The sequence below is a fragment of the Neovison vison genome, chromosome 3 (assembly GCF_020171115.1).
Source record: "Neovison vison isolate M4711 chromosome 3, ASM_NN_V1, whole genome shotgun sequence".
Taxonomy (NCBI): Eukaryota; Metazoa; Chordata; class Mammalia; order Carnivora; family Mustelidae; genus Neogale; species Neogale vison.
In genome coordinates this window covers 223,490,511-223,508,371 of record NC_058093.1, presented here as the reverse complement: position 1 = coordinate 223,508,371, position 17,861 = coordinate 223,490,511, and the positions used below count along the sequence as shown (strand labels likewise).

Here is a 17,861-nt window from a genome sequence, read left to right as displayed (position 1 = left end):
CCTTCGAGAAAGAGGCAACTCTCTTGATTAGGGCTCTGCAGAAAAGGCAGCACAAATTCCTAGCTGCTCAAGTTCACACAACATTTCAAGGTAGCCTAATTATATTCAAAACAGGAAGGAAGTGACTCAAGTCTCTGTAGATTAGGCATTCGAGACAACAACGAAAATGATACAATGGAAGAAAAAATGTTCTGAAATATGCACAAAATGCTGCAGAAGGGCAAGACAGTCAATAGCACAGCAATAGAGAAGCAGCTTTCCTTTGTTCCCTGTCACCTAATGAGTAAAGAATACACATTCCAAGAGGAAGTCTGAACCTAGACTCATGTGAATGAAACACATCACAGAAAGTTCAACTAAAAACAAGTAAGAAAATAAGGAAGTGGAACAAATAACATTTTCAGAAAATACGATGGAGTCTGTATAACCCACACTGACTTGAGGTCCTCTTTTTCAACTCCTCTACCCTCTTCCCCATCTGCAAAAGAAACTGGTAACCTACTTGCACTACACAGGCCATAAAGGAACCGCACAAGGTCTGACTTATCACAGTGCTATGTAAAATCAGTCTCCACTGCCACACAACAAGATGAAGTTTGGGACAGTTGCAGAAACACTGGTGTTCAATGATTTAATTATGATGGTTAATTGGACTTTATTGTAACCAAAGAAGCCATCTTACCTTTGAATTGCTTCAAATTTCAAAGCAGGTTAATCCAAGCACCAAGAACAGCACGGAGACCTGTCAATTCGGTTTCAGTTGCTAAGAGGGATCTGAACCCTAAATATGAAAAAGCTAAATCCCTTAGGCAAGGGAAGAACGGTTCTGACCTTTCAACACACCAATGTCTATCCTGCCTGAATGCCCAAATGTGTCTGTTGCCAATCATTTTGTTTTGTAGGTTGTAATTAATGTATGATTTAGAACCTCAACTCCAGCTTTAAGAGACAGCAAAGGTTCTGTACTAAACAACGCAATACAGAAAAAAAAAAACTTAGGTGAGAAGATCCTAAGAATATTCATCAACTCTTCCTTACCACTGAATGTGGGTCTCCCAATTATCACTATCGGAAAAATGAGGAAATTAAGGCTGGGCTACATGAAATCACCGGTCCAAGGTCACCCAGAGACAAAAGCTAGCTTGAACCCAGGCCCTTAAGACCCCAAAACTCGAGACCGGTATTGCCTCCCAAGCGCTGGTTGTGTCTGCAAGACCCCGACCTTATGGAGATTCTCCCCGGTGGAGGTGGAGCGGGAGACGGGTTCTTAGAACAGAGAAATACGGGGGTCCTATGGAGAGTATCAATAGACGGAAGCGGCGAGCGCACCCACCCCAGGCAGGGGCCCCTCGCGAGGCGGGGTCCGGGGGGCTGCGCGGGGAGCTGGGGGAACACCTGCAGCCTCTGGGGGCCGCAGCCGGGAGAACGCTCGCATTTTACTTCTGTAATTGGCCTTCCTGTGGATTGCCCAAGCCCCTTCCTGTTGGGGAAGCAGCCTCAACCCCGCAGCCTCCCCGCCCCGCCTGGGACAGAGGAGACGAAAGGGGATGAGACGAGAAGGAGGGGAGGGAGGGCGGCGGGTCTGTAGCCCGCCCGGCTTTGACAGGCCCCGGACGGGTCCAGCCCGGAGGCCGTGCCGGTGGCTCCTCTTTGGGACCCGGGGTGTGGGGTTCGGACGCCGGGACCCGCCCGACCCAGGGGGCGGCCCTGGGGCAGGGGTCCCATCGAGCAGAACTGAGGGAAGCGGGCCCGGCCGGTGCGACTCACCCGGCCCGCTGCAGTCAGCGCACACCTCGCTGCTCCGAAGCCGCTTCGACATGGCTCCCGCCTCCCACCTGCCAGGAATCAGGGTCCGCGGGACAGCAAAGGCTGCGGCGGAGGCGCTTCCGCTCTAACGGGTCCCCACGGCGGCGCTGGCGGTGGCGCCTCTCCCCTCAGCGCCTCGCAGCCGCGTCGCAGCACGCACGCGCGGGGAGGCGCCCTTCGCCGAGGGGCAGATCATGTGACCGGAAAGGGCACGCTGCTTTGTCGCCATCTTGAATGAGGGCAGATATGTACCTGAACATCGTCTGCCCTGCCTATATATGTTCTTCAGTTTGAGTTTCTCTCTCTTTGGAAGTCCCAGCACTGATTAATACCAGGAGAAGCAGCAAAAATCTCGTGGCCAGGGTCTTGCAGCCACAAGTTTCCCGAGGCCATCAATAGTCAAGTCACTTAGTATAACTGGTCAAGTTCATTCACTTACTCAGTAAATACTTACTGAGCATGTGCTCTGTTCCACATACTGTTCCAGGCGCAGAAGACATGACAGTAGGCAAAGAAAATTTCCTGTTCTCATGGCGCTTACATTCTATTGTGGTAGATTTACAACAAAATACGTAAAATAACCAACACTAGGTGTTTCTTTGGCTGCAGTGTTAGTCTCATATGCAAAATGGAGCTGATGTGTTCTCTACCTCTAGTGCACGCTTTTTGTTTTTTTGGCAAGTCTTGCTACATAAGAATGTTATGCCCGAGTTTTCGTCTCTGAGATACCACCAAGGAGCCAAGCACAGATGAAATCACACAAGGATTTATTTGACAAGCTTAAGCTTGGGTCCAAGTATAACCGGCACAGCGGAGTAGGGACTTGGACCCAGAGCTTAGTGAAGGCAGGGCTGTTTATGGGCTCCTGTTACTAAAGCAGGGTGGGGGTTTCTGGAACCAAAGCAGGGTGGGGGGTCTCTGGAACTAAAGCAGGGTGGGGCTTCCTGGAACTAAAGTGGGGGGGGGTCGCTGGAACTAAAGTAGGGTGGGGCTTACTAAAGCAGGGTGGGGGGGTCTCTGGAACTAAAGCAAAGTAGGGGAAAGTTCAACCCTTGGGCACAGGGATCTGAGATGGCTGCCAGAGCTAAGATAGCTGTACCTATGCTAAGTCTAAACCTGAGGTGGGATGGCCTTGATTTTTCTTCGCCTCCACAAGAATGATTTTTTTAAAAACATTTTTAAAGGATTGTAAGGAAAAAAAAGAAGAGGAAGTCAATGAAAAATATCTGACAGAACTCATATATAGCCAACGGAGCTAAATATTTACTATCTGGCTAAGGACTAATGGATTAATTTACGGAAAAATGTGGTGTGCCTGCCTCATTGTAAGCACTCAATATTAGTAGCTCCTGCTATTCTTGGTATTTAGTATTACTACTAGTTTCTAATCACAACTTTTTGTTTTTGAGAATAAGAATAGATGACCTACAGTAATCTGTAGGATACTGTGAAATAAACACAATGAGATGAGTTTAATCAGTGTGAATGAGAGAAGAGATGCGACCCTAATACTGTGAATACTTATTGTATGTATTACATGTAAATGCAGTCATGATCTGCATTTGGGAAGTACTGGATGCCCATTAAGGGCCAGGCACTATTTTGACTTTAGATACTCTGTTAAGCTGCCATTGTGGAATTCTTCAACTCATGAATAAGAGATATGTAAAATGAGCATTGAATGATGAAAAGAAAGATTAAGTTGTATAAGGCTTCTGGAAAGATAGGACGTCCTGGAAGAGGTCTTAGAGGCCCTGGATGTTGGTCTACCTTTCCATTTTGAGAAATGTGTGGTGTAGGAATGACGGGAATAATTCCCACACATTCCACAGCGAGGGCCTCTGGGTCATATCCTGGTGCTCCTGCACCCTGCTTTGTTCCGCAGACTCACAAATCTTGCCGACTCAACACGTGTGGAGAACGGATTAGGCCAGGATTCTTGAACAGCTGTTGTGGCAGGCATCGGATGCACGAAGGCTGGGGAGGGAGAGGCTATGCTTTCAGGATGCACTGAATAACTTCACCAAGCTGTGTGGTCTAGTTGCAGACAACTGTGCCAATAACTTAGGCTGGGGAATAGCTGTTAAGTTGACTTGGCTCTTCACTGAACCAAAGAGCTGTAGTGTCTGAGGTTGAAACTCAAAGAATGAACTTAATATTTGCAGAATCTGATCAAGTCTGGGTATTCTCTGTGAGTCTTTTTAGCCATAATCTCAAACTCGAGTGGCTAGTATGAAAAACCAATGCCCCTCATATGTGGAAACCACACTGTAGGTCACTTTGAATCCTAACTCGGTGTGGAGTTCTGGTAGAAAGTGGTTCTCAATGGGGGATGATTTTTCTCCCCGGGGGGACATTTGGCAGTGTCTGGAGACATTTTGGCCAAGAAGTGCTACAGCATCCAGGGGATAGAAATGCCAGGGATGTTGCTCAACATCCTAGAAAGCACAGGACAACACTCACAGAAAGAAAATGACCGAGTTTACAGTGTGCCAATGTTGAGAAACCCTAAGGAAGAACAATCCCCTTGTTAGGCAAATCTTCGATGTCACTTCTCCAGAGTTTGTAATATTCCCTCTTTAAAATTGTTGGGTGTTGCCCACTTTCAAAATGGCTTCTGGCCAATCATGGAACCACTGCCCAATTCCAAAAAGGCTGCAAGGGAGTCAGTAACTGGAATGGTTTGGTCCAGGCCCCAGCGGCCACCCCCTGAACCCAGAACAGATGGAAAAGGCCCAGTTGTGGACTGAACCATATGAGATAGCTGGAGCAGGGGGATAGAGGCTGGTGAGGGATAGGCCGAGGTGTCCGTGTCGAGATCCTGGGTGAAGGGAGAGAATGTTAGCTCTGTTTCAAGATTGCACTGTGTTTTACGCTGTGTAGTTGGGAGTGGGTGCGGTTGGGCTGACTCTGGGCCGCGCGTCTGGCCTCGTCTCCCCCTGCCGCGGTGCGCGGTGGTTCGCCCCGCGTACTTCCCTGTTTGGGGCAGTTCGGCCCGCAGAAGTCCGTTCGGGAGCTGTCAGCGCGGGCGGGAGCGCGGCGGGGCGCGGGGTGGGCGCGGCCGACCCCGTCCCCGACCCGGCCCGCGACCCCCGACCTCCCGCGCGCCCCGCACTCGGCCCGTAGGCCGCCCCACCGCGTACCGCGCCCCTCGCTCACTCACTCCGTTCTCTCTCTCTCTCTGGTCGGCCGCCGGGCGGGCGGGCGCCGGAGACCCCGCCGGGGCTGAGGCTTGGCAAGCGGGCAGTGCGGGCCCAGCTGCGGCCTTCTCGCCATGTCCTCGGCCCGCGACAACAGCGGCCACTTCCCCTTGCACCTCCTGGTTTGGAACAACGACTACCGGCAGCTGGAGAAGGAGCTGCGGGGCCAGGTGAGGGGCGGGGCGGGGGTCCGCCTGTGGCGAGGGGCGGGGAGGTGGGAATCGGGGGTCGCTTCGTCCTCCAGAGCCCATCTCCAGCCCTCTGCCTTCGGGTTCCCGCAGACCCCTTCAGTTCTGCAGCCTGCGACAATAATAATAAAAGGACATGTATCGGAGTGCTTACTGGGTGCCAGGCCCTGTGCCGAGGGATTTAGGAACATATATATATATATATATATATATATATATATATATATATATATATATTTTTTTTTTTGGCCTTTCCAGCAGTCCTAGGAGGTAGGCTCTCTTATTATTACATTTTTCAGAGAAGGAAACTGAGGCTCTCAGAGGTTATGTGCCTTAAGCAAGGTCGCCCACTTAATAAATGCCAAGTCGGGATTTTAACTCTGGCCGGCTGGCTCGAGTACACTGTAGTAACCAGTTAGGTTTTCCTCCCTCTCCCAAAGAGGTAAGAATGGCACACACCGCTCATCCCCGCGCCCCTCCCCGCCCCCGCCCTATTCGTAAGGAAGGGCTTGGTTGGGTTTGGAGTCCAGGTTGTAACTCGCCCTGTGACCTTGGGAAAGGCATTTTCCCTTTCTGGCCCTCGTAGGCTGATACATCCCAAAGTTTGAGAATCAGGGGGCACAGGATTCTTAAAATCCCTTCCTGTCCTCCAGTGCTTTGAGTCCTTTTCTTTTATTTCTTGCCATTTCTATAAATCAGTGGTTCTCAGTTGGAGGTGATTTTTGACACATACCTCCCCACCCCCAATGGTAATGCGTGGAGACAGTTTTGGTTGTTACCAGTGGGGAATGGGTGCTACTGGGATCTTAGCGGTAGAGGCCAAGAATGCAGGTCACCATTCTCCAGTGCGCAGGCCAGCTCTCCACAACTGAGAATTATCTGGTCCAAAGTGTCAGTAGGGTTCTGCGGGAGAAAGCCTGCTTTTAAAGGCATCTCAACAATTCAGGGAGTTATTGGTGCCCTCAGGTTCCAAGCTAATGTACTTTGCCATTAGGATAAGGATTTGTAGTTATTTGTTGTAATTCTTGTTGACTTTGAAGTCCTGATTTTTTTTTTTTTTAAAGATTTTATTTATTTATTTGTCAGAGAGAGATGGAGAGAGAGAGCACAGGTAGACAGAGAGGCAGGCAGAGGCAGAGGGAGAAGCAGGCTCCCGCCGAGCAAGGAGCCCGATGTGGGACTCGATCCCAGGACGCTGGGATCATGACCTGAGCCGAAGGCAGCTGCTTAACCAACTGAGCCACCCAGGCGTCCCTGAAGTCCTGATTTTTGAGTGGCTCAAAATCGATGGTAATTGTCAAGAAATTTTAAAGAAAAAGGAGCACTTTTGGTTGGCAAAAATTGAGCAAGGTCAGCATCACCCCGTTTGGTGAATGGTTACTGCTAAGTGAGTGTGTTCTTGCCTCTTGCTATATTAACAAAAAAAAAAAATCTGCTGGGCACTTGCTGTAAGTCAAGAGTTGGTCTTTTTTCATTTAAATCCTCTGTCCAGACACAATATACTTTTATTGGAAGAGTCATTGGTCTTAATTAGATCACGCCCCCAGAGTCGATGACTCACCATTAGGTGTCTCAGTATACCTGGTGATTTCATTCCCTTTCTGTTACTAGATGTGGCGCAGAGGGAATCCTCCATCATTTCGCTCTCAGCTCTCAGCTCTCAGCTTTCTCACCTTGGACACTTGAAAAACAACCAGAGAATACTGCTGTGTTGTGCGTCTGCACTTCCTCAGTGTCCCTGCTGCCCCAGCTTCTTGTGAAATACTGAGATAAAGTACAAAGAAAGTCGCAGAACTAAACTCCCTTTTGATAGAGAAGTTGGTCGCCACCATTAAGCCACACACTCTTTCAATACTGATTTCTGGAAACAGAAGGCTTTCTATTCATCGGGGGTGAAGAAAAGAGCTTGAATGCAGTGCAGGTTTTCTTTATAGGAAAAACTTGTTTGATAAGAACACAGGCTTGGTTTACAGTCTAAAATGTGGCATAGATGAATTTTCTCCTTTTCCTGTAGGCTATAATTCATTCAAAGTTCTCTTTGCCTCTTAAAAAATGTTAAGGACATTCGTGATCAGAGAATTACAATTCTGCAGCAGATTTTCCTGGAGTAAACTGATTCTTTGCACCTTATACTGTCAAGTTGGGGGTGGGGGTGTCAAAGGAAGAATATTAATACTTGCTAATTATTTGGTTTTGATTTTGTTATCGGTTATCCCCCATAGATCATTTCATAGTATACCAATCCTTTCTGAGTAAGAGGCAGTTGAAGCAGATGAATCATAAAGAACATCTTTACCGTGAAAGCTTGACTGTCTTGACCACATAACCCAATCTCCATCCTAAAGCTTGGCCATTGAAGGGGTAGAGGTTGGGTTGGCTTCAAGGGGTATGCTTGGTATAATGCTCTGTTTTCACCATCTTGAAGTTCTTTTTTTTTTTTCTTTAAGATTTTATTTATTTATTTGACAGAGAGAGATCACGAGTAGGCAGAGAGGCAGGCAGAGAGAGAGAGGAGGAAGCAGGCTCCCCGCTGAGCAGAGAGCCCAATGTGGGACTCGATCCCAGGACCCTGAGATCATGACCTGAGCCGAAGGCAGCAGCTTAACCCACTGAGCCACCCAGGCGCCCTTGAAGTTCTTTTTTAAAAAAGATTTATTTGAGAGAGCCTGAGCAAGAGCAAGACCGCATGGGAGGGGGCAAAGGGAGAGAGATAATCTTGAGCAGACTCCCCGCTGAGCCACGGAGCCTGACTTGACTTCACAATTCTGAGATCTGACCTGAGCTGAAATCCTGAGAGTTGGAGCCTTAACCAACTGAGCCACACCAGGTGGCCCCACCGCCTTGCATTTTCATTTCTCACTGCACCCTGCAAATTTTGTAACCGGTTCAGGGTTAAGAAGTTAATCATTGATATCATTAAAACGTGGCAGGAAATATTTTGTTGCTTTCATATTTGTCAAGATTCTCTTGATTATGAAACAACTACAGAGGTCTGTGACTTACAGGCAGTTGGATTAATGGCCAGTACTGATAACGTTGTGAGCCTGGGCAAGTTAACTATCCTTGCTGAGTTGTTTTATCATCTGTAAAAATAGGGAGAGTAGCCCTGAAAGCCTAGCGGTGTGTCAGGCATTGTGCTGAAATGCTTTCTGTGCAATTTCAGATTTAATTCTCACACCAGTGTGCGGGAGTGAATGCTATCACGATTCCCATTTTACAGATAAGGAAACCAGATAAGGTGGGGAGGCTCAGCTGCCCACTTAGCCACTGGCTGAACCAGGGTGTGAACCCAGAAGGTCAGGCTCTGCCCTGATGCTGTATTCTTAACCCTTGCATTCTGCTGCTTTTTCCATAAGAGTCCCTCCAGTTCAGAATTATGGAAGATAAGCCAGAGAGCAGATCTGAAAACGCAGGCACATCATAATGAGAGCGATCCCACTTATCCTCATTGCTGCTGTGATTATTGTAATCGTCCTGGGCATTCAGTTTCTTTTATGTACGGCCCAGTTTTTCTGCAAGGAACACGTACTGGCTGCAGAGTTAGAAACAAAAAATTCCTATTGGCCCAGCAACACAACCAGCTGCTTCACTCCATTTGTTTGCCAGTAAGCTTCTGCGGTCTGTTCCTTCATTCCTCTCATCCCACGAGTGAGACTCGAAGAGGGCACACTGGTAGCTGCAAGAATTGTATTTTGTTCTAGGAACAGCAGCACAGAATCAAGTTTATCCAGATGAGGAAGATAGGCACGTTTCCGAGGGCGCGTGAGTCACCCCCCATCCCAAGGTCTTACTGAGGGCTGGAGTGTGGAGTTTGCCAATTCTGCAGTTGTTTCACACTTTCCACGTTGGCTCAGCAGGGGCATTTTATTAAGTGCCTCTTGACGCATCAGCTCTACTGTCTTTAATATTCAGTGGGGCCTTGAAGCCGGTGCAGTGGAAGTGATTTGTGTCACGGTTATGTTGTTTGTCATTTAGCTAGAGAGGTCTGTTAAACATTCCTGGCTTTCTTAGGGATGCTGGGAGAATGAGTGAACATTTAAAGGGATGTATGCAAAAGTCAGTCAGTGCACCTTGGATGGGGGGAAACCTAGGACCCAGTAGGGTAGAGGGTGGCAGATGAGGCCCAACTCAAGGGCCAGCCCCCAGTGAGGAAGCCAGCAGGTGAAGGGACACCATCAGGGCAAGAAGAAGAGGGTGTTCTAGGTGGCAGCAGTCCTTAGAGCTCGACAGGGAGCTACCCTGGGGTTCTCACCCACCCTGCTGCAGGCTGAGTGGGGCCCTGGGCGCACATTCAGGTTGGTGCCTGTTGGCTGGAGGCCTGCCAGGAGCCAGGGGCCCAGCATCCAAGATGAAGAGCTAGAGCCTGCCCTCACGTGCTCCCTCTTGGCCCTTAGAGGCTCAGGCTCCCTTGAGGGAACTGTGCCTCTAGATTTCATTTCCTGCTGGACTTAGGGTGGGGGAATCAGTTTGGGTCACAGCCGCAGAGGACGAGAGCAGCCTGAGAGATGCACAGGAATGAGAGTGGACTCTGGAGAGAGAATGGAAGGCCAGTTCGCAACCTCTTGGTGGAGGGGCCCCCCGCCCGCAGGTGGCAGTCAGAGTAGATGAGGCACTTACTTCGTGCTGGGTGCTGAAGAACAGAAAGGTTGAGCCCTGCACCTGAGGCTAGTCAGGGGCGTGTCTGTGGGCCTGTTGTCTGGCTTTACAGCCTGCACTCAAGGCTTGGCCTTTCACTGCCTCCGGAGGGCAGCAGTATGTAAAAAAAGTAGGCTTGCTTTGAGCAAGCCTAGTCAGTGGGCTTAAATTCTTAAATTAGCAATTAGGATGGAGATGGGTAGCAATCTCCCTGCTTTTCTTCCTCAGGGTCACTACTACAGTTTGAAGGGGCGGGTATTTTTAATTCGGTACAGTTCATGACTGGAGAAACATAAAGGGAAACCTGAAATGATGAGCTTCCAATGTGAATTCTAGTTTAGCTCTGAAATCTCTTGCTCACTGAGCTAATGTCATTGGTTGGAGACCCTAAGCCCCACTATTAACTGTAATGAAATCTGAACAGATCCCTTTTAGGAAGAAACTGACTGCTTATATACACTCCGTAATGTGGGTATATGATAAGAAGAGCTAATTCTTCTTAGTGCTTCTTACAGGGTTAGGTATTACACCTTTACTCTTGTAAGAACTCTATAAGGTCAATTCCTGCCTCCCCCCCCCTGTTTTTTATTCCCAGTTTACATGGGAACAAACTGAAGCTCTGGAGAAATTAACTCATCAAACAGTATATAGATGATGGATTCATTTTATATATTACATGAAGCACATACATACATACATAGGTTCTTTTCAAACATCTTTATTCGGCTATAATTCACTAATCATACGATTCACCCTTTAAAGTATAACTCTCAGTGGTTTTTAGTGTCTTCACTGGGCTGTGCAACCTTCACCAGCATCAAATTCCAGAACATTTTCACCTCTCCAGAAAGAAACCCCGTACCCCATAGCCACACTCCATTTCCCCTCCACCCCTCCAACTCTGGGCGACTGCTAATCTACTTGCTGTCTCTTTAGATTTGCCTATACTGGACATTTCCTATAAGTGGAATCCTACAGTATGTGGCCTTTTGTGTCTGGCTCCTTGGACTTACCATGTGTGTGAGATTTCATCCACACTATGGGACAGATCAGGCCTTCATTCCTTTCTTTGGCTGAATAGTAGTCCATTGTCTGGGTGTGCTGGATTCTGTTTATTGTTTTACCAGTTGATGGATATTTGTCCCCGCCGAACTTTTTGGCTGTATGAATAATGCTGTATGTACATTTGTGTACAAGTTTTCATAGGGATGTATGTTTTTATTTTTCTTGGGTCAATACCCATGAGAAGAATGGCTGGGTCATATGGTTACTCTGTGTTTGATTTTTTGAAGACCTGCCCACCATTTTTCAGATTGACTGCACCATTTTACATTCCCACTGGCCATGCGTGAGGGTTCCAGTTTCTCCACATCCTTGTCCACAATTGCTGTTCTTTTGGACACTAGTCATCCTCGTGGGTGTGAAGTGGTATTTCATTGTGATTTTTTTTTTTTTAAAGATTTTATTTACTTATTTGACAGAGAGAGATCACAAGCAGGCAGAGTGGCAGGCAGAGAGAGAGGAGGAAGCAGGCTCCCTGCTGGCCCGATGCTGGCCTCTATCCCAGGACCCTGAGATCATGACCTGAGCCCAAGGCAGTGGCTTAACCCACTGAGCCACCCAGGTGCCCATCTCATTGTGATTTTGACTGAGATTTCCCTAGTGATGAGTGAAATTGAGCCTCTTCATATACTCATTGACACTGGCATATCGTCTTTGAAGAAATGTCTATTCTGGATCCTTTGCCCATTTAAAAATTGGGTAGTCTTTTATCCTTAAGAAGTTCAAGTTCTTTATATAGTCTCGATACTTAGTAGCCCCTTGTCAGATAAATGACTTATAAATATTTTTTCCCCTTCTGTGGGATGTCTTTTTACTTTGTTTATGATACCACATGAAGTACAAAAATTTTTAGTTCTGAGGAAGTACTATTTATCTCTATTTTCTTTTGTCTTTTATGCTTTTGGTATTGTATCTAAGAATGTTTTGCCTAACCCAAGGTCACAAAGATGAACTTCTTTGTTTTCTTCTAAGAGTTTTATTGTTTTGGCTCTTCTATTTGGGTTTATGATCAATTTACAGCTAATTTTCATGTATCATATATGTAAAACTTCATTCTTTTGCATGCGGATATCCAGTTGTTAAAGCACCATTTGCTGAAAAGATTATTCTTTCCCCACTGAATTATTTTGGCACCCTCGCTGAAAACTAATTGACCATAAATGTGTAAGTTTACTTCTGGAATTTAAATTGTATTCTCTTGATTCTGCCTTTCTGCCAGTACCATACTCTTGATTGCTGTAGCTTTGTACACAGTTAAATTTTGAATTTGGTAAATGTGAGTCTTCAGACTTTGCTCTTTTCCAGATGGTTTTGGCTATGCTGGTCTCCTTGCACTTCCTTAAGAATTTTAGGATCAGCGAGTCAATCTCTACAAAAAGTCAGCTGGAATTTTGATAGGTGGTGCATTGACTCTGTAGCTCAGTTTGGGGATTACTTTTTTTTTTTTTTTTTTTTTTTAGATTTTATTTATTTATTTGAAAGAGAGCATAAGGAGGGAGGAGGGACAGAAGGAGAGGGAGATGGCAGACTCCCTGCTGAGTAGGGAGCCAAATGTGGACTCTATCCCAGGATCCTGGGATCATGACCTGAGCCAAAGGCAGACACCTAACTGACTGGGCCACCCAGGTGCCCTCAGTTTGGGGAGTATTAACATCTTTTTTTTTTTTTTTTTTTTTTTAAGATTAAAAAAAAAAATTATTTATTTGACAGAGATCACAAGTAGGCAGAGAAGCAGGCAGAGAGAGGGGAGGAGGCAGGCTCCCTGCCAAGCAAAGAGCCCGCGATGTGGGGCTCGATCCCAGGACCCTGGGATCATGACCCAAGCCGAAGGCAGAGGCTTTAACCCACCCAGACTCGCCTAGTATTAACATCTTGAATATTAAGTCTTCTGACCCATGAGCATGGATGTTTTTCTGTTTATTTAGGTCTTAAATTCTTTCAGCCGTGCTTTATAGTTTTCAGATTGTATGTTTTGTACTTTTATTTATTCCTAAATATTTTATTTTTTTGATGCTAATGTAAATGGAATCATTTTCATAATTTCATTTTGAGTTGTGTTACAAGTGTATAGAGGTACAATTGATTTTGTTTCGTTTTTCAAAATGGAATATAATTAACATACAATGTTCTATTAGTTTCAGGTGTACAACATACTGATTTGACAGTTGTATACATTTTTCAGCACTCACCGTGATAAGCGTAGTCAGTACCTGTCACCAAACAATGTTATTACAATATTATTGACTGTATTCCCTATGCTGTACTTTTCATCTTTGTGCCTTACTTATTTTATAACTGGAAGTTTATATCTCTTAATCCCCTTTATCTATCTTACCCATCTCTCCATTCACCTCCCCTCTAGCAACCACTAGTTTGTTCTCTGAGAAATATAATTGTTTTTTTTTTTTTTTAAAGATTTTATTTATTTATTTGAGAGAGAGATAGTGAGAGAGAACATGAGGGAGGAGAAGGTCAGAGAGAGAAGCAGACTCCCCGTGGAGCTGGGAGCCCGACGCGGGACTCGATCCCGGGACTCCGGGATCATGACCCGAGCCGAAGGCAGTCGTCCAACCAACTGAGCCACCCAGGTTTTTGTATATTGATCTTGTATCCTCCAATCGTGCTGAACTCCTTTGTTAGTTCTAACCTTTTAGTGGATACCTCAGGGTTTTCTGTGTGTAAAATATGAATAGAAATTGTTTTTCTTCTTTCTTTCTAATCTGGATGGCTTTTCTTTCTTTTTCTTGCCTTATTGCCCTGGTTAGAACATCTAGTACAGTATTGAATAGAATCGACAAAAGGGAATATACTTGGCTTGTTCCTTATCTTAGGGGGGAAACATCCCGTCTTTTACTGCTAAGATAATGTTAGCTGTGGTGTTCATAATGGGATACTCTTTGAGGAAATTTCCTTTTATTTCTAGTTTTTGAGTGCTTTTTAATTTTTATTTGGTATCATGAAGGGGTGTTGGATTTTGTTAAATGCTTTTCTGCCTTGTTTGGGCCACTGTAACAAAATACCATCGAGGGGGTAGTTGATAAACTAGAAACTTAACTTCCTAAAGTTCAGGAGGCTCTCAGTCCAAGATAATGGTGCTGGCAGATTTAGTGTGGTGGCTGGAGAGGATTCTCTTCCTCGTTCATAGCAGGATCTTTCCAGCTGTGTTCTCACATGCTGGAAGTGGGGCTAGAAAACTCTCTGGCCTCTTTTATTAAGGCACTAATTCCATTCATGAGGGCCCCACACTCAACGACCTAAGCACCCCCCACAAAGGCCCCACTTCTAATACTATCATCTTTGAAGGTTAGCATTTCAACATAAGAATGCAGACTACATTCAGACCCTGTGCATCTATTGAGATGGTCATGTGTTTTTAAAATTTTATTCCGTTGATTTGATGTGTTACAGTAATTATCAGATGTTAAGCCACTTTTGCATTTGGGATAAATCTCACTTGGTCCTGGTGTTTAATAACCTTTCTGTGTATTGCTAAATTTGTTTTGCTACTATATTGTTGAGGCTTTTGCATCTGTATTCATTAGAGGTATTGGTCTGTGGTTTTCTTTCTGTGGCAATGTATTTATTATCAGGATAAAATGGGCTCATAAAATGAGTTGGAAAGTTTTCCTTTATCTTCTATTTCTTGGGGGGGGTGGATTTGTGAAGAATTGGTATTAATTCTTTGGATGTTTGGCAGAATTCACCGGCAAAGCCATCTGGCCCTGAGCTTTTTTAAACATTACTGATTCAGTCTCTTTACTTGTTACAAATTATTCAGATTTTCTGTTTTTTAAGTCAGTTTTGCCGGTTTGTATCTGTCTAGGAATATGTACCTTTCATTTAAGCCTCTAATCTGCTGGCATACAGTTGTTCATAGTATTCCTTTTATTTATTTATTTATTTTAAGATTTTATTTATTTATTTGACAGATCACAAGTAGGCAGAGAGGCAGGCAGAGAGAGAAGGGGAAGCAGGCTCCCTGCTGAGCAGAGAGCCGGATATGGGGCTTGATCCCAGGACTCTGAAATCATGACCTAAGCGGAAGGAAGAGGCTTAACCCACTGAGCCACCCAGGCACCCCACATAGTATTCCTTTTAAATACTCTGCATTTCTGTAGAGTTGATTGTGACATTCCTTCTTTCATTCCTGCTTTTGGTAACTAGAGTCTTCGCTCTTTCTTTTCTGGTCAATCTAGCTGAAAGTCTGTCAATTTTTTTGATATTTACCAAGAACCAATTTTCAGTTTTTTTTTTCTTTTTCCTGTATTGATTTGCTGTCCTCTGTTTCGCTGATTTCCACTTCAATCATCCTCCATCTTTAATCCCAGTCCCCATAATATTCTTCCTTCTTTCTCTCTTTTCACATGATTCTCACATGAGAAAGAGGCACAGGAGGCTCCGAAGGGCTACAGTCAGCAACACAAAATGTTGCTGCTGTCTGGCTCATACATATGTTTTTTTTCCAAAATAGGACAAAGTCAACAACTTAATGAATTTGGCTTTAATTTTACACATCATATCTAGTGGTTGCCCAGGAGCTTGAGTGTCAGTCCTTGGCCTGAGATGTTAGTTTTGTTCTGGGGTGTGAATTGCATAAAATAGAATTTGTCCTTTTTGTGTGACAAATATCATTAAACATTGCCTCTCTCTCAGGCAGTGTGCTAAAACCCAGCACCTTTCCCATAGACTGAACTTGTTAGGTGAGGAAACAGTTTATATAACATATGTAAAGAGGTAATGAACTTGTTAATTATGTCTCTCCTGCTAAACTGCAACTCAGGTAAAAATCTTTAGCTAGATTACTTTTTAAAAAATAATGGTTTAATGCAAATTAGAGACCAGGGTCGCAGAAGCTAGGGAATATGAGATATGAGTCTTGGATCCGGCCCTTTGGAAGAAGATCAGTGTCTCTGGTGAGAGGGACAAGCCATGCCCTTGGGGAAAGCCAGGGAATCCTGGGAGATGCTGTGGGCCCCATTCCAGGAGATGTGTTGGTATTCTAGCACCAGAGAGAACGCTGATGCCTGGGATTGGTCCAGGAGGACGTGTGCTTGCTTTGCAGAATGTCTTTGGCCACTGCTGTCATTCCTCGAGAACAGTTGCTGTCTGCACGGTAGCCATGATGCCCTTTGCAGAACAGGGAGGTCCAGTAGCTGTTGGGCAGTAGCTGTTTAGTTCTGCTTACCTTTCTCCCATGTGGCCAGTAAGTGGAACATTCTGGTTATCTTTGGAGGCTGCAGTTAATGCCTGCACAACAACTAGCATCTCAAATCAAGATAAAAGCACATTTCCAGAGAAATAGTTGAGCACTTAAAATGTTTTACATGCTAGAAGTCCCATGGTGGTTTATTGTGCCTTTGGAAGAACGTTCAGAGCCATCTTTGGAAGGCAGCCTTCGGTCATTCAGACTGAGTTCAAACCAGAGAAACTGCCACTTGGCTCTCTACCCAGCGCAGGTTGGGGGAAGGAGGACGGGAATAGGAATGAAGAGTAGAAGCCAGATGGCTGTGTCTAGCATGGGGAAGAAAACCTTCAAGGGGAAATGGACAACAGTGGCATGTGTCTCTTCTCACATTTACCTATAAATATGTCCATGTCCCTGTCTGGCAAATCGTGCTCATTGAAGGACCTGTGGATGCTGCTGCTTCAGGGTACTTGGAGCTCCATACAGAGCAATGAGAGCGGCGTTCTGGTGGGAACCCAGCTAGAGAATGTAGTTTTAGTCTGACCCCAGTTCTCTTCTGTGCTTTCCGTTTGGTTAAAGTCCTCTACTTCCTGTTCTAGACCTGATACATGCTTGAGAAATCCCCCATGTTCTGTGTCATGGGCTGGTTGCATTCATTAAAGCCCCGGCTTTATTTAGACTTCATTTGAGTGCTGTGGAGGGCAAAAGTCGTGCCTGATGATCCGAGGCCTGCGGCTAGTGTTTGTTTCTTAGGTGCTTCACTTTATAGAAAAAGGAACTCAGTAACCATCATCTTTATTATAGCCTCAAATTAATATTTCAGCCACTCCCTCATGCAAGCATTCTTTCTTCCACACACTGCTGTAACGTGCAATTTTCCATTTTACACTAAATTTTATCTCTCACACATTTCCTTATTTTGATTTAATATATACAATTATATTAATGCCAGTGTTTACTTCACAGAATGTGGAGGCTCTGGATCCACGAGGTCGAACCTTATTGCATCTTGCTGTTTCTTTGGGACATTTGGAATCTGCTAGAGTCTTGCTCCGACATAAAGCAGATGTTACAAAAGAAAATCGTGAGGGATGGACAGGCAAGTACATTTTGAAAATATCTGAAAGCCTTTTGTTTTGATGTCTCTTTCTGAATAAAGGCAAGTCTCAATGATAATTGCCCTCAAGTTATCTTTATATTAAGACTCTTCCTCTCTTGGGAGTAGGGGCCGGGGCGAGGAGATGCGGGCCCCAGAGACCTGCGGCACAATGGTCCGAACTGTGTCCTGGGCCAGAAGCCCTCAGTGGAGGGCGACTCCTATCCAGAAAGCAGCTCTCAGTGCAAACCCTTCATCACACATGAGTGTGGAGGCCAGATTCCTCCTGAGGAATGTGATGGTAACTCCAGTGAATCTGTCAGGATAGGCAAAATGAAAACGAAATTATGGCTGCTTCCAGGGATATCCTGGCATTTCACTTGCTTGCAAGCACTCTCTTGGTCAGAGTAATTCTGTGTTGGCTGAGCAAAGATACACATAAGCCCTACCTGCCCGATCCACATATAACCCCAGTTGTGTGATCACACAGGTAAAGCCTGCTCTCTGTAGACACTGTCAGGATTTCAGAACCAGTGGTAAGAGAGGGGGTGCGGGGGGAGGATGGAAGTCAGCTTGCTCAAGAGGCTACAAGCCCTGTATTTTCTTTTCACTCAGTTAAGAGCTAGCGATAAGCAGTCAAGGTTGTAAAAGTAAGGTGGAGCTGTAGCCTCTCTTGCTCTTTGAAGAAA

General features: G+C 45.5%; 2 protein-coding genes across 17 annotated transcripts in view; one reads left to right on the top strand and one right to left on the bottom strand.

The window, feature by feature from the left end:
- The window catches only part of GIT2 (GIT ArfGAP 2), a 58,804-nt gene extending 56,864 nt beyond the window's left edge, over window positions 1-1,940 (bottom strand). For all 16 annotated transcript variants that reach the window (XM_044244056.1, XM_044244060.1, XM_044244067.1 and 13 more), the window contains exon 1: window positions 1,768-1,940. In XM_044244056.1, coding sequence (XP_044099991.1) covers window positions 1,768-1,819 — 52 coding nt within the window. In that variant the 5' untranslated portion in view covers window positions 1,820-1,940. The remainder of the gene's footprint in view (window positions 1-1,767) is intronic.
- A 2,955-nt stretch (window positions 1,941-4,895) lies between these two features.
- ANKRD13A (ankyrin repeat domain 13A) overlaps window positions 4,896-17,861 on the top strand; it is a 32,764-nt gene continuing 19,798 nt past the window's right edge. Inside the window, exons 1-2 of the mRNA XM_044244054.1 lie at window positions 4,896-5,176; window positions 17,043-17,175. Coding sequence (XP_044099989.1) covers window positions 5,081-5,176; window positions 17,043-17,175 — 229 coding nt within the window. The 5' untranslated portion in view covers window positions 4,896-5,080. The remainder of the gene's footprint in view (window positions 5,177-17,042; window positions 17,176-17,861) is intronic.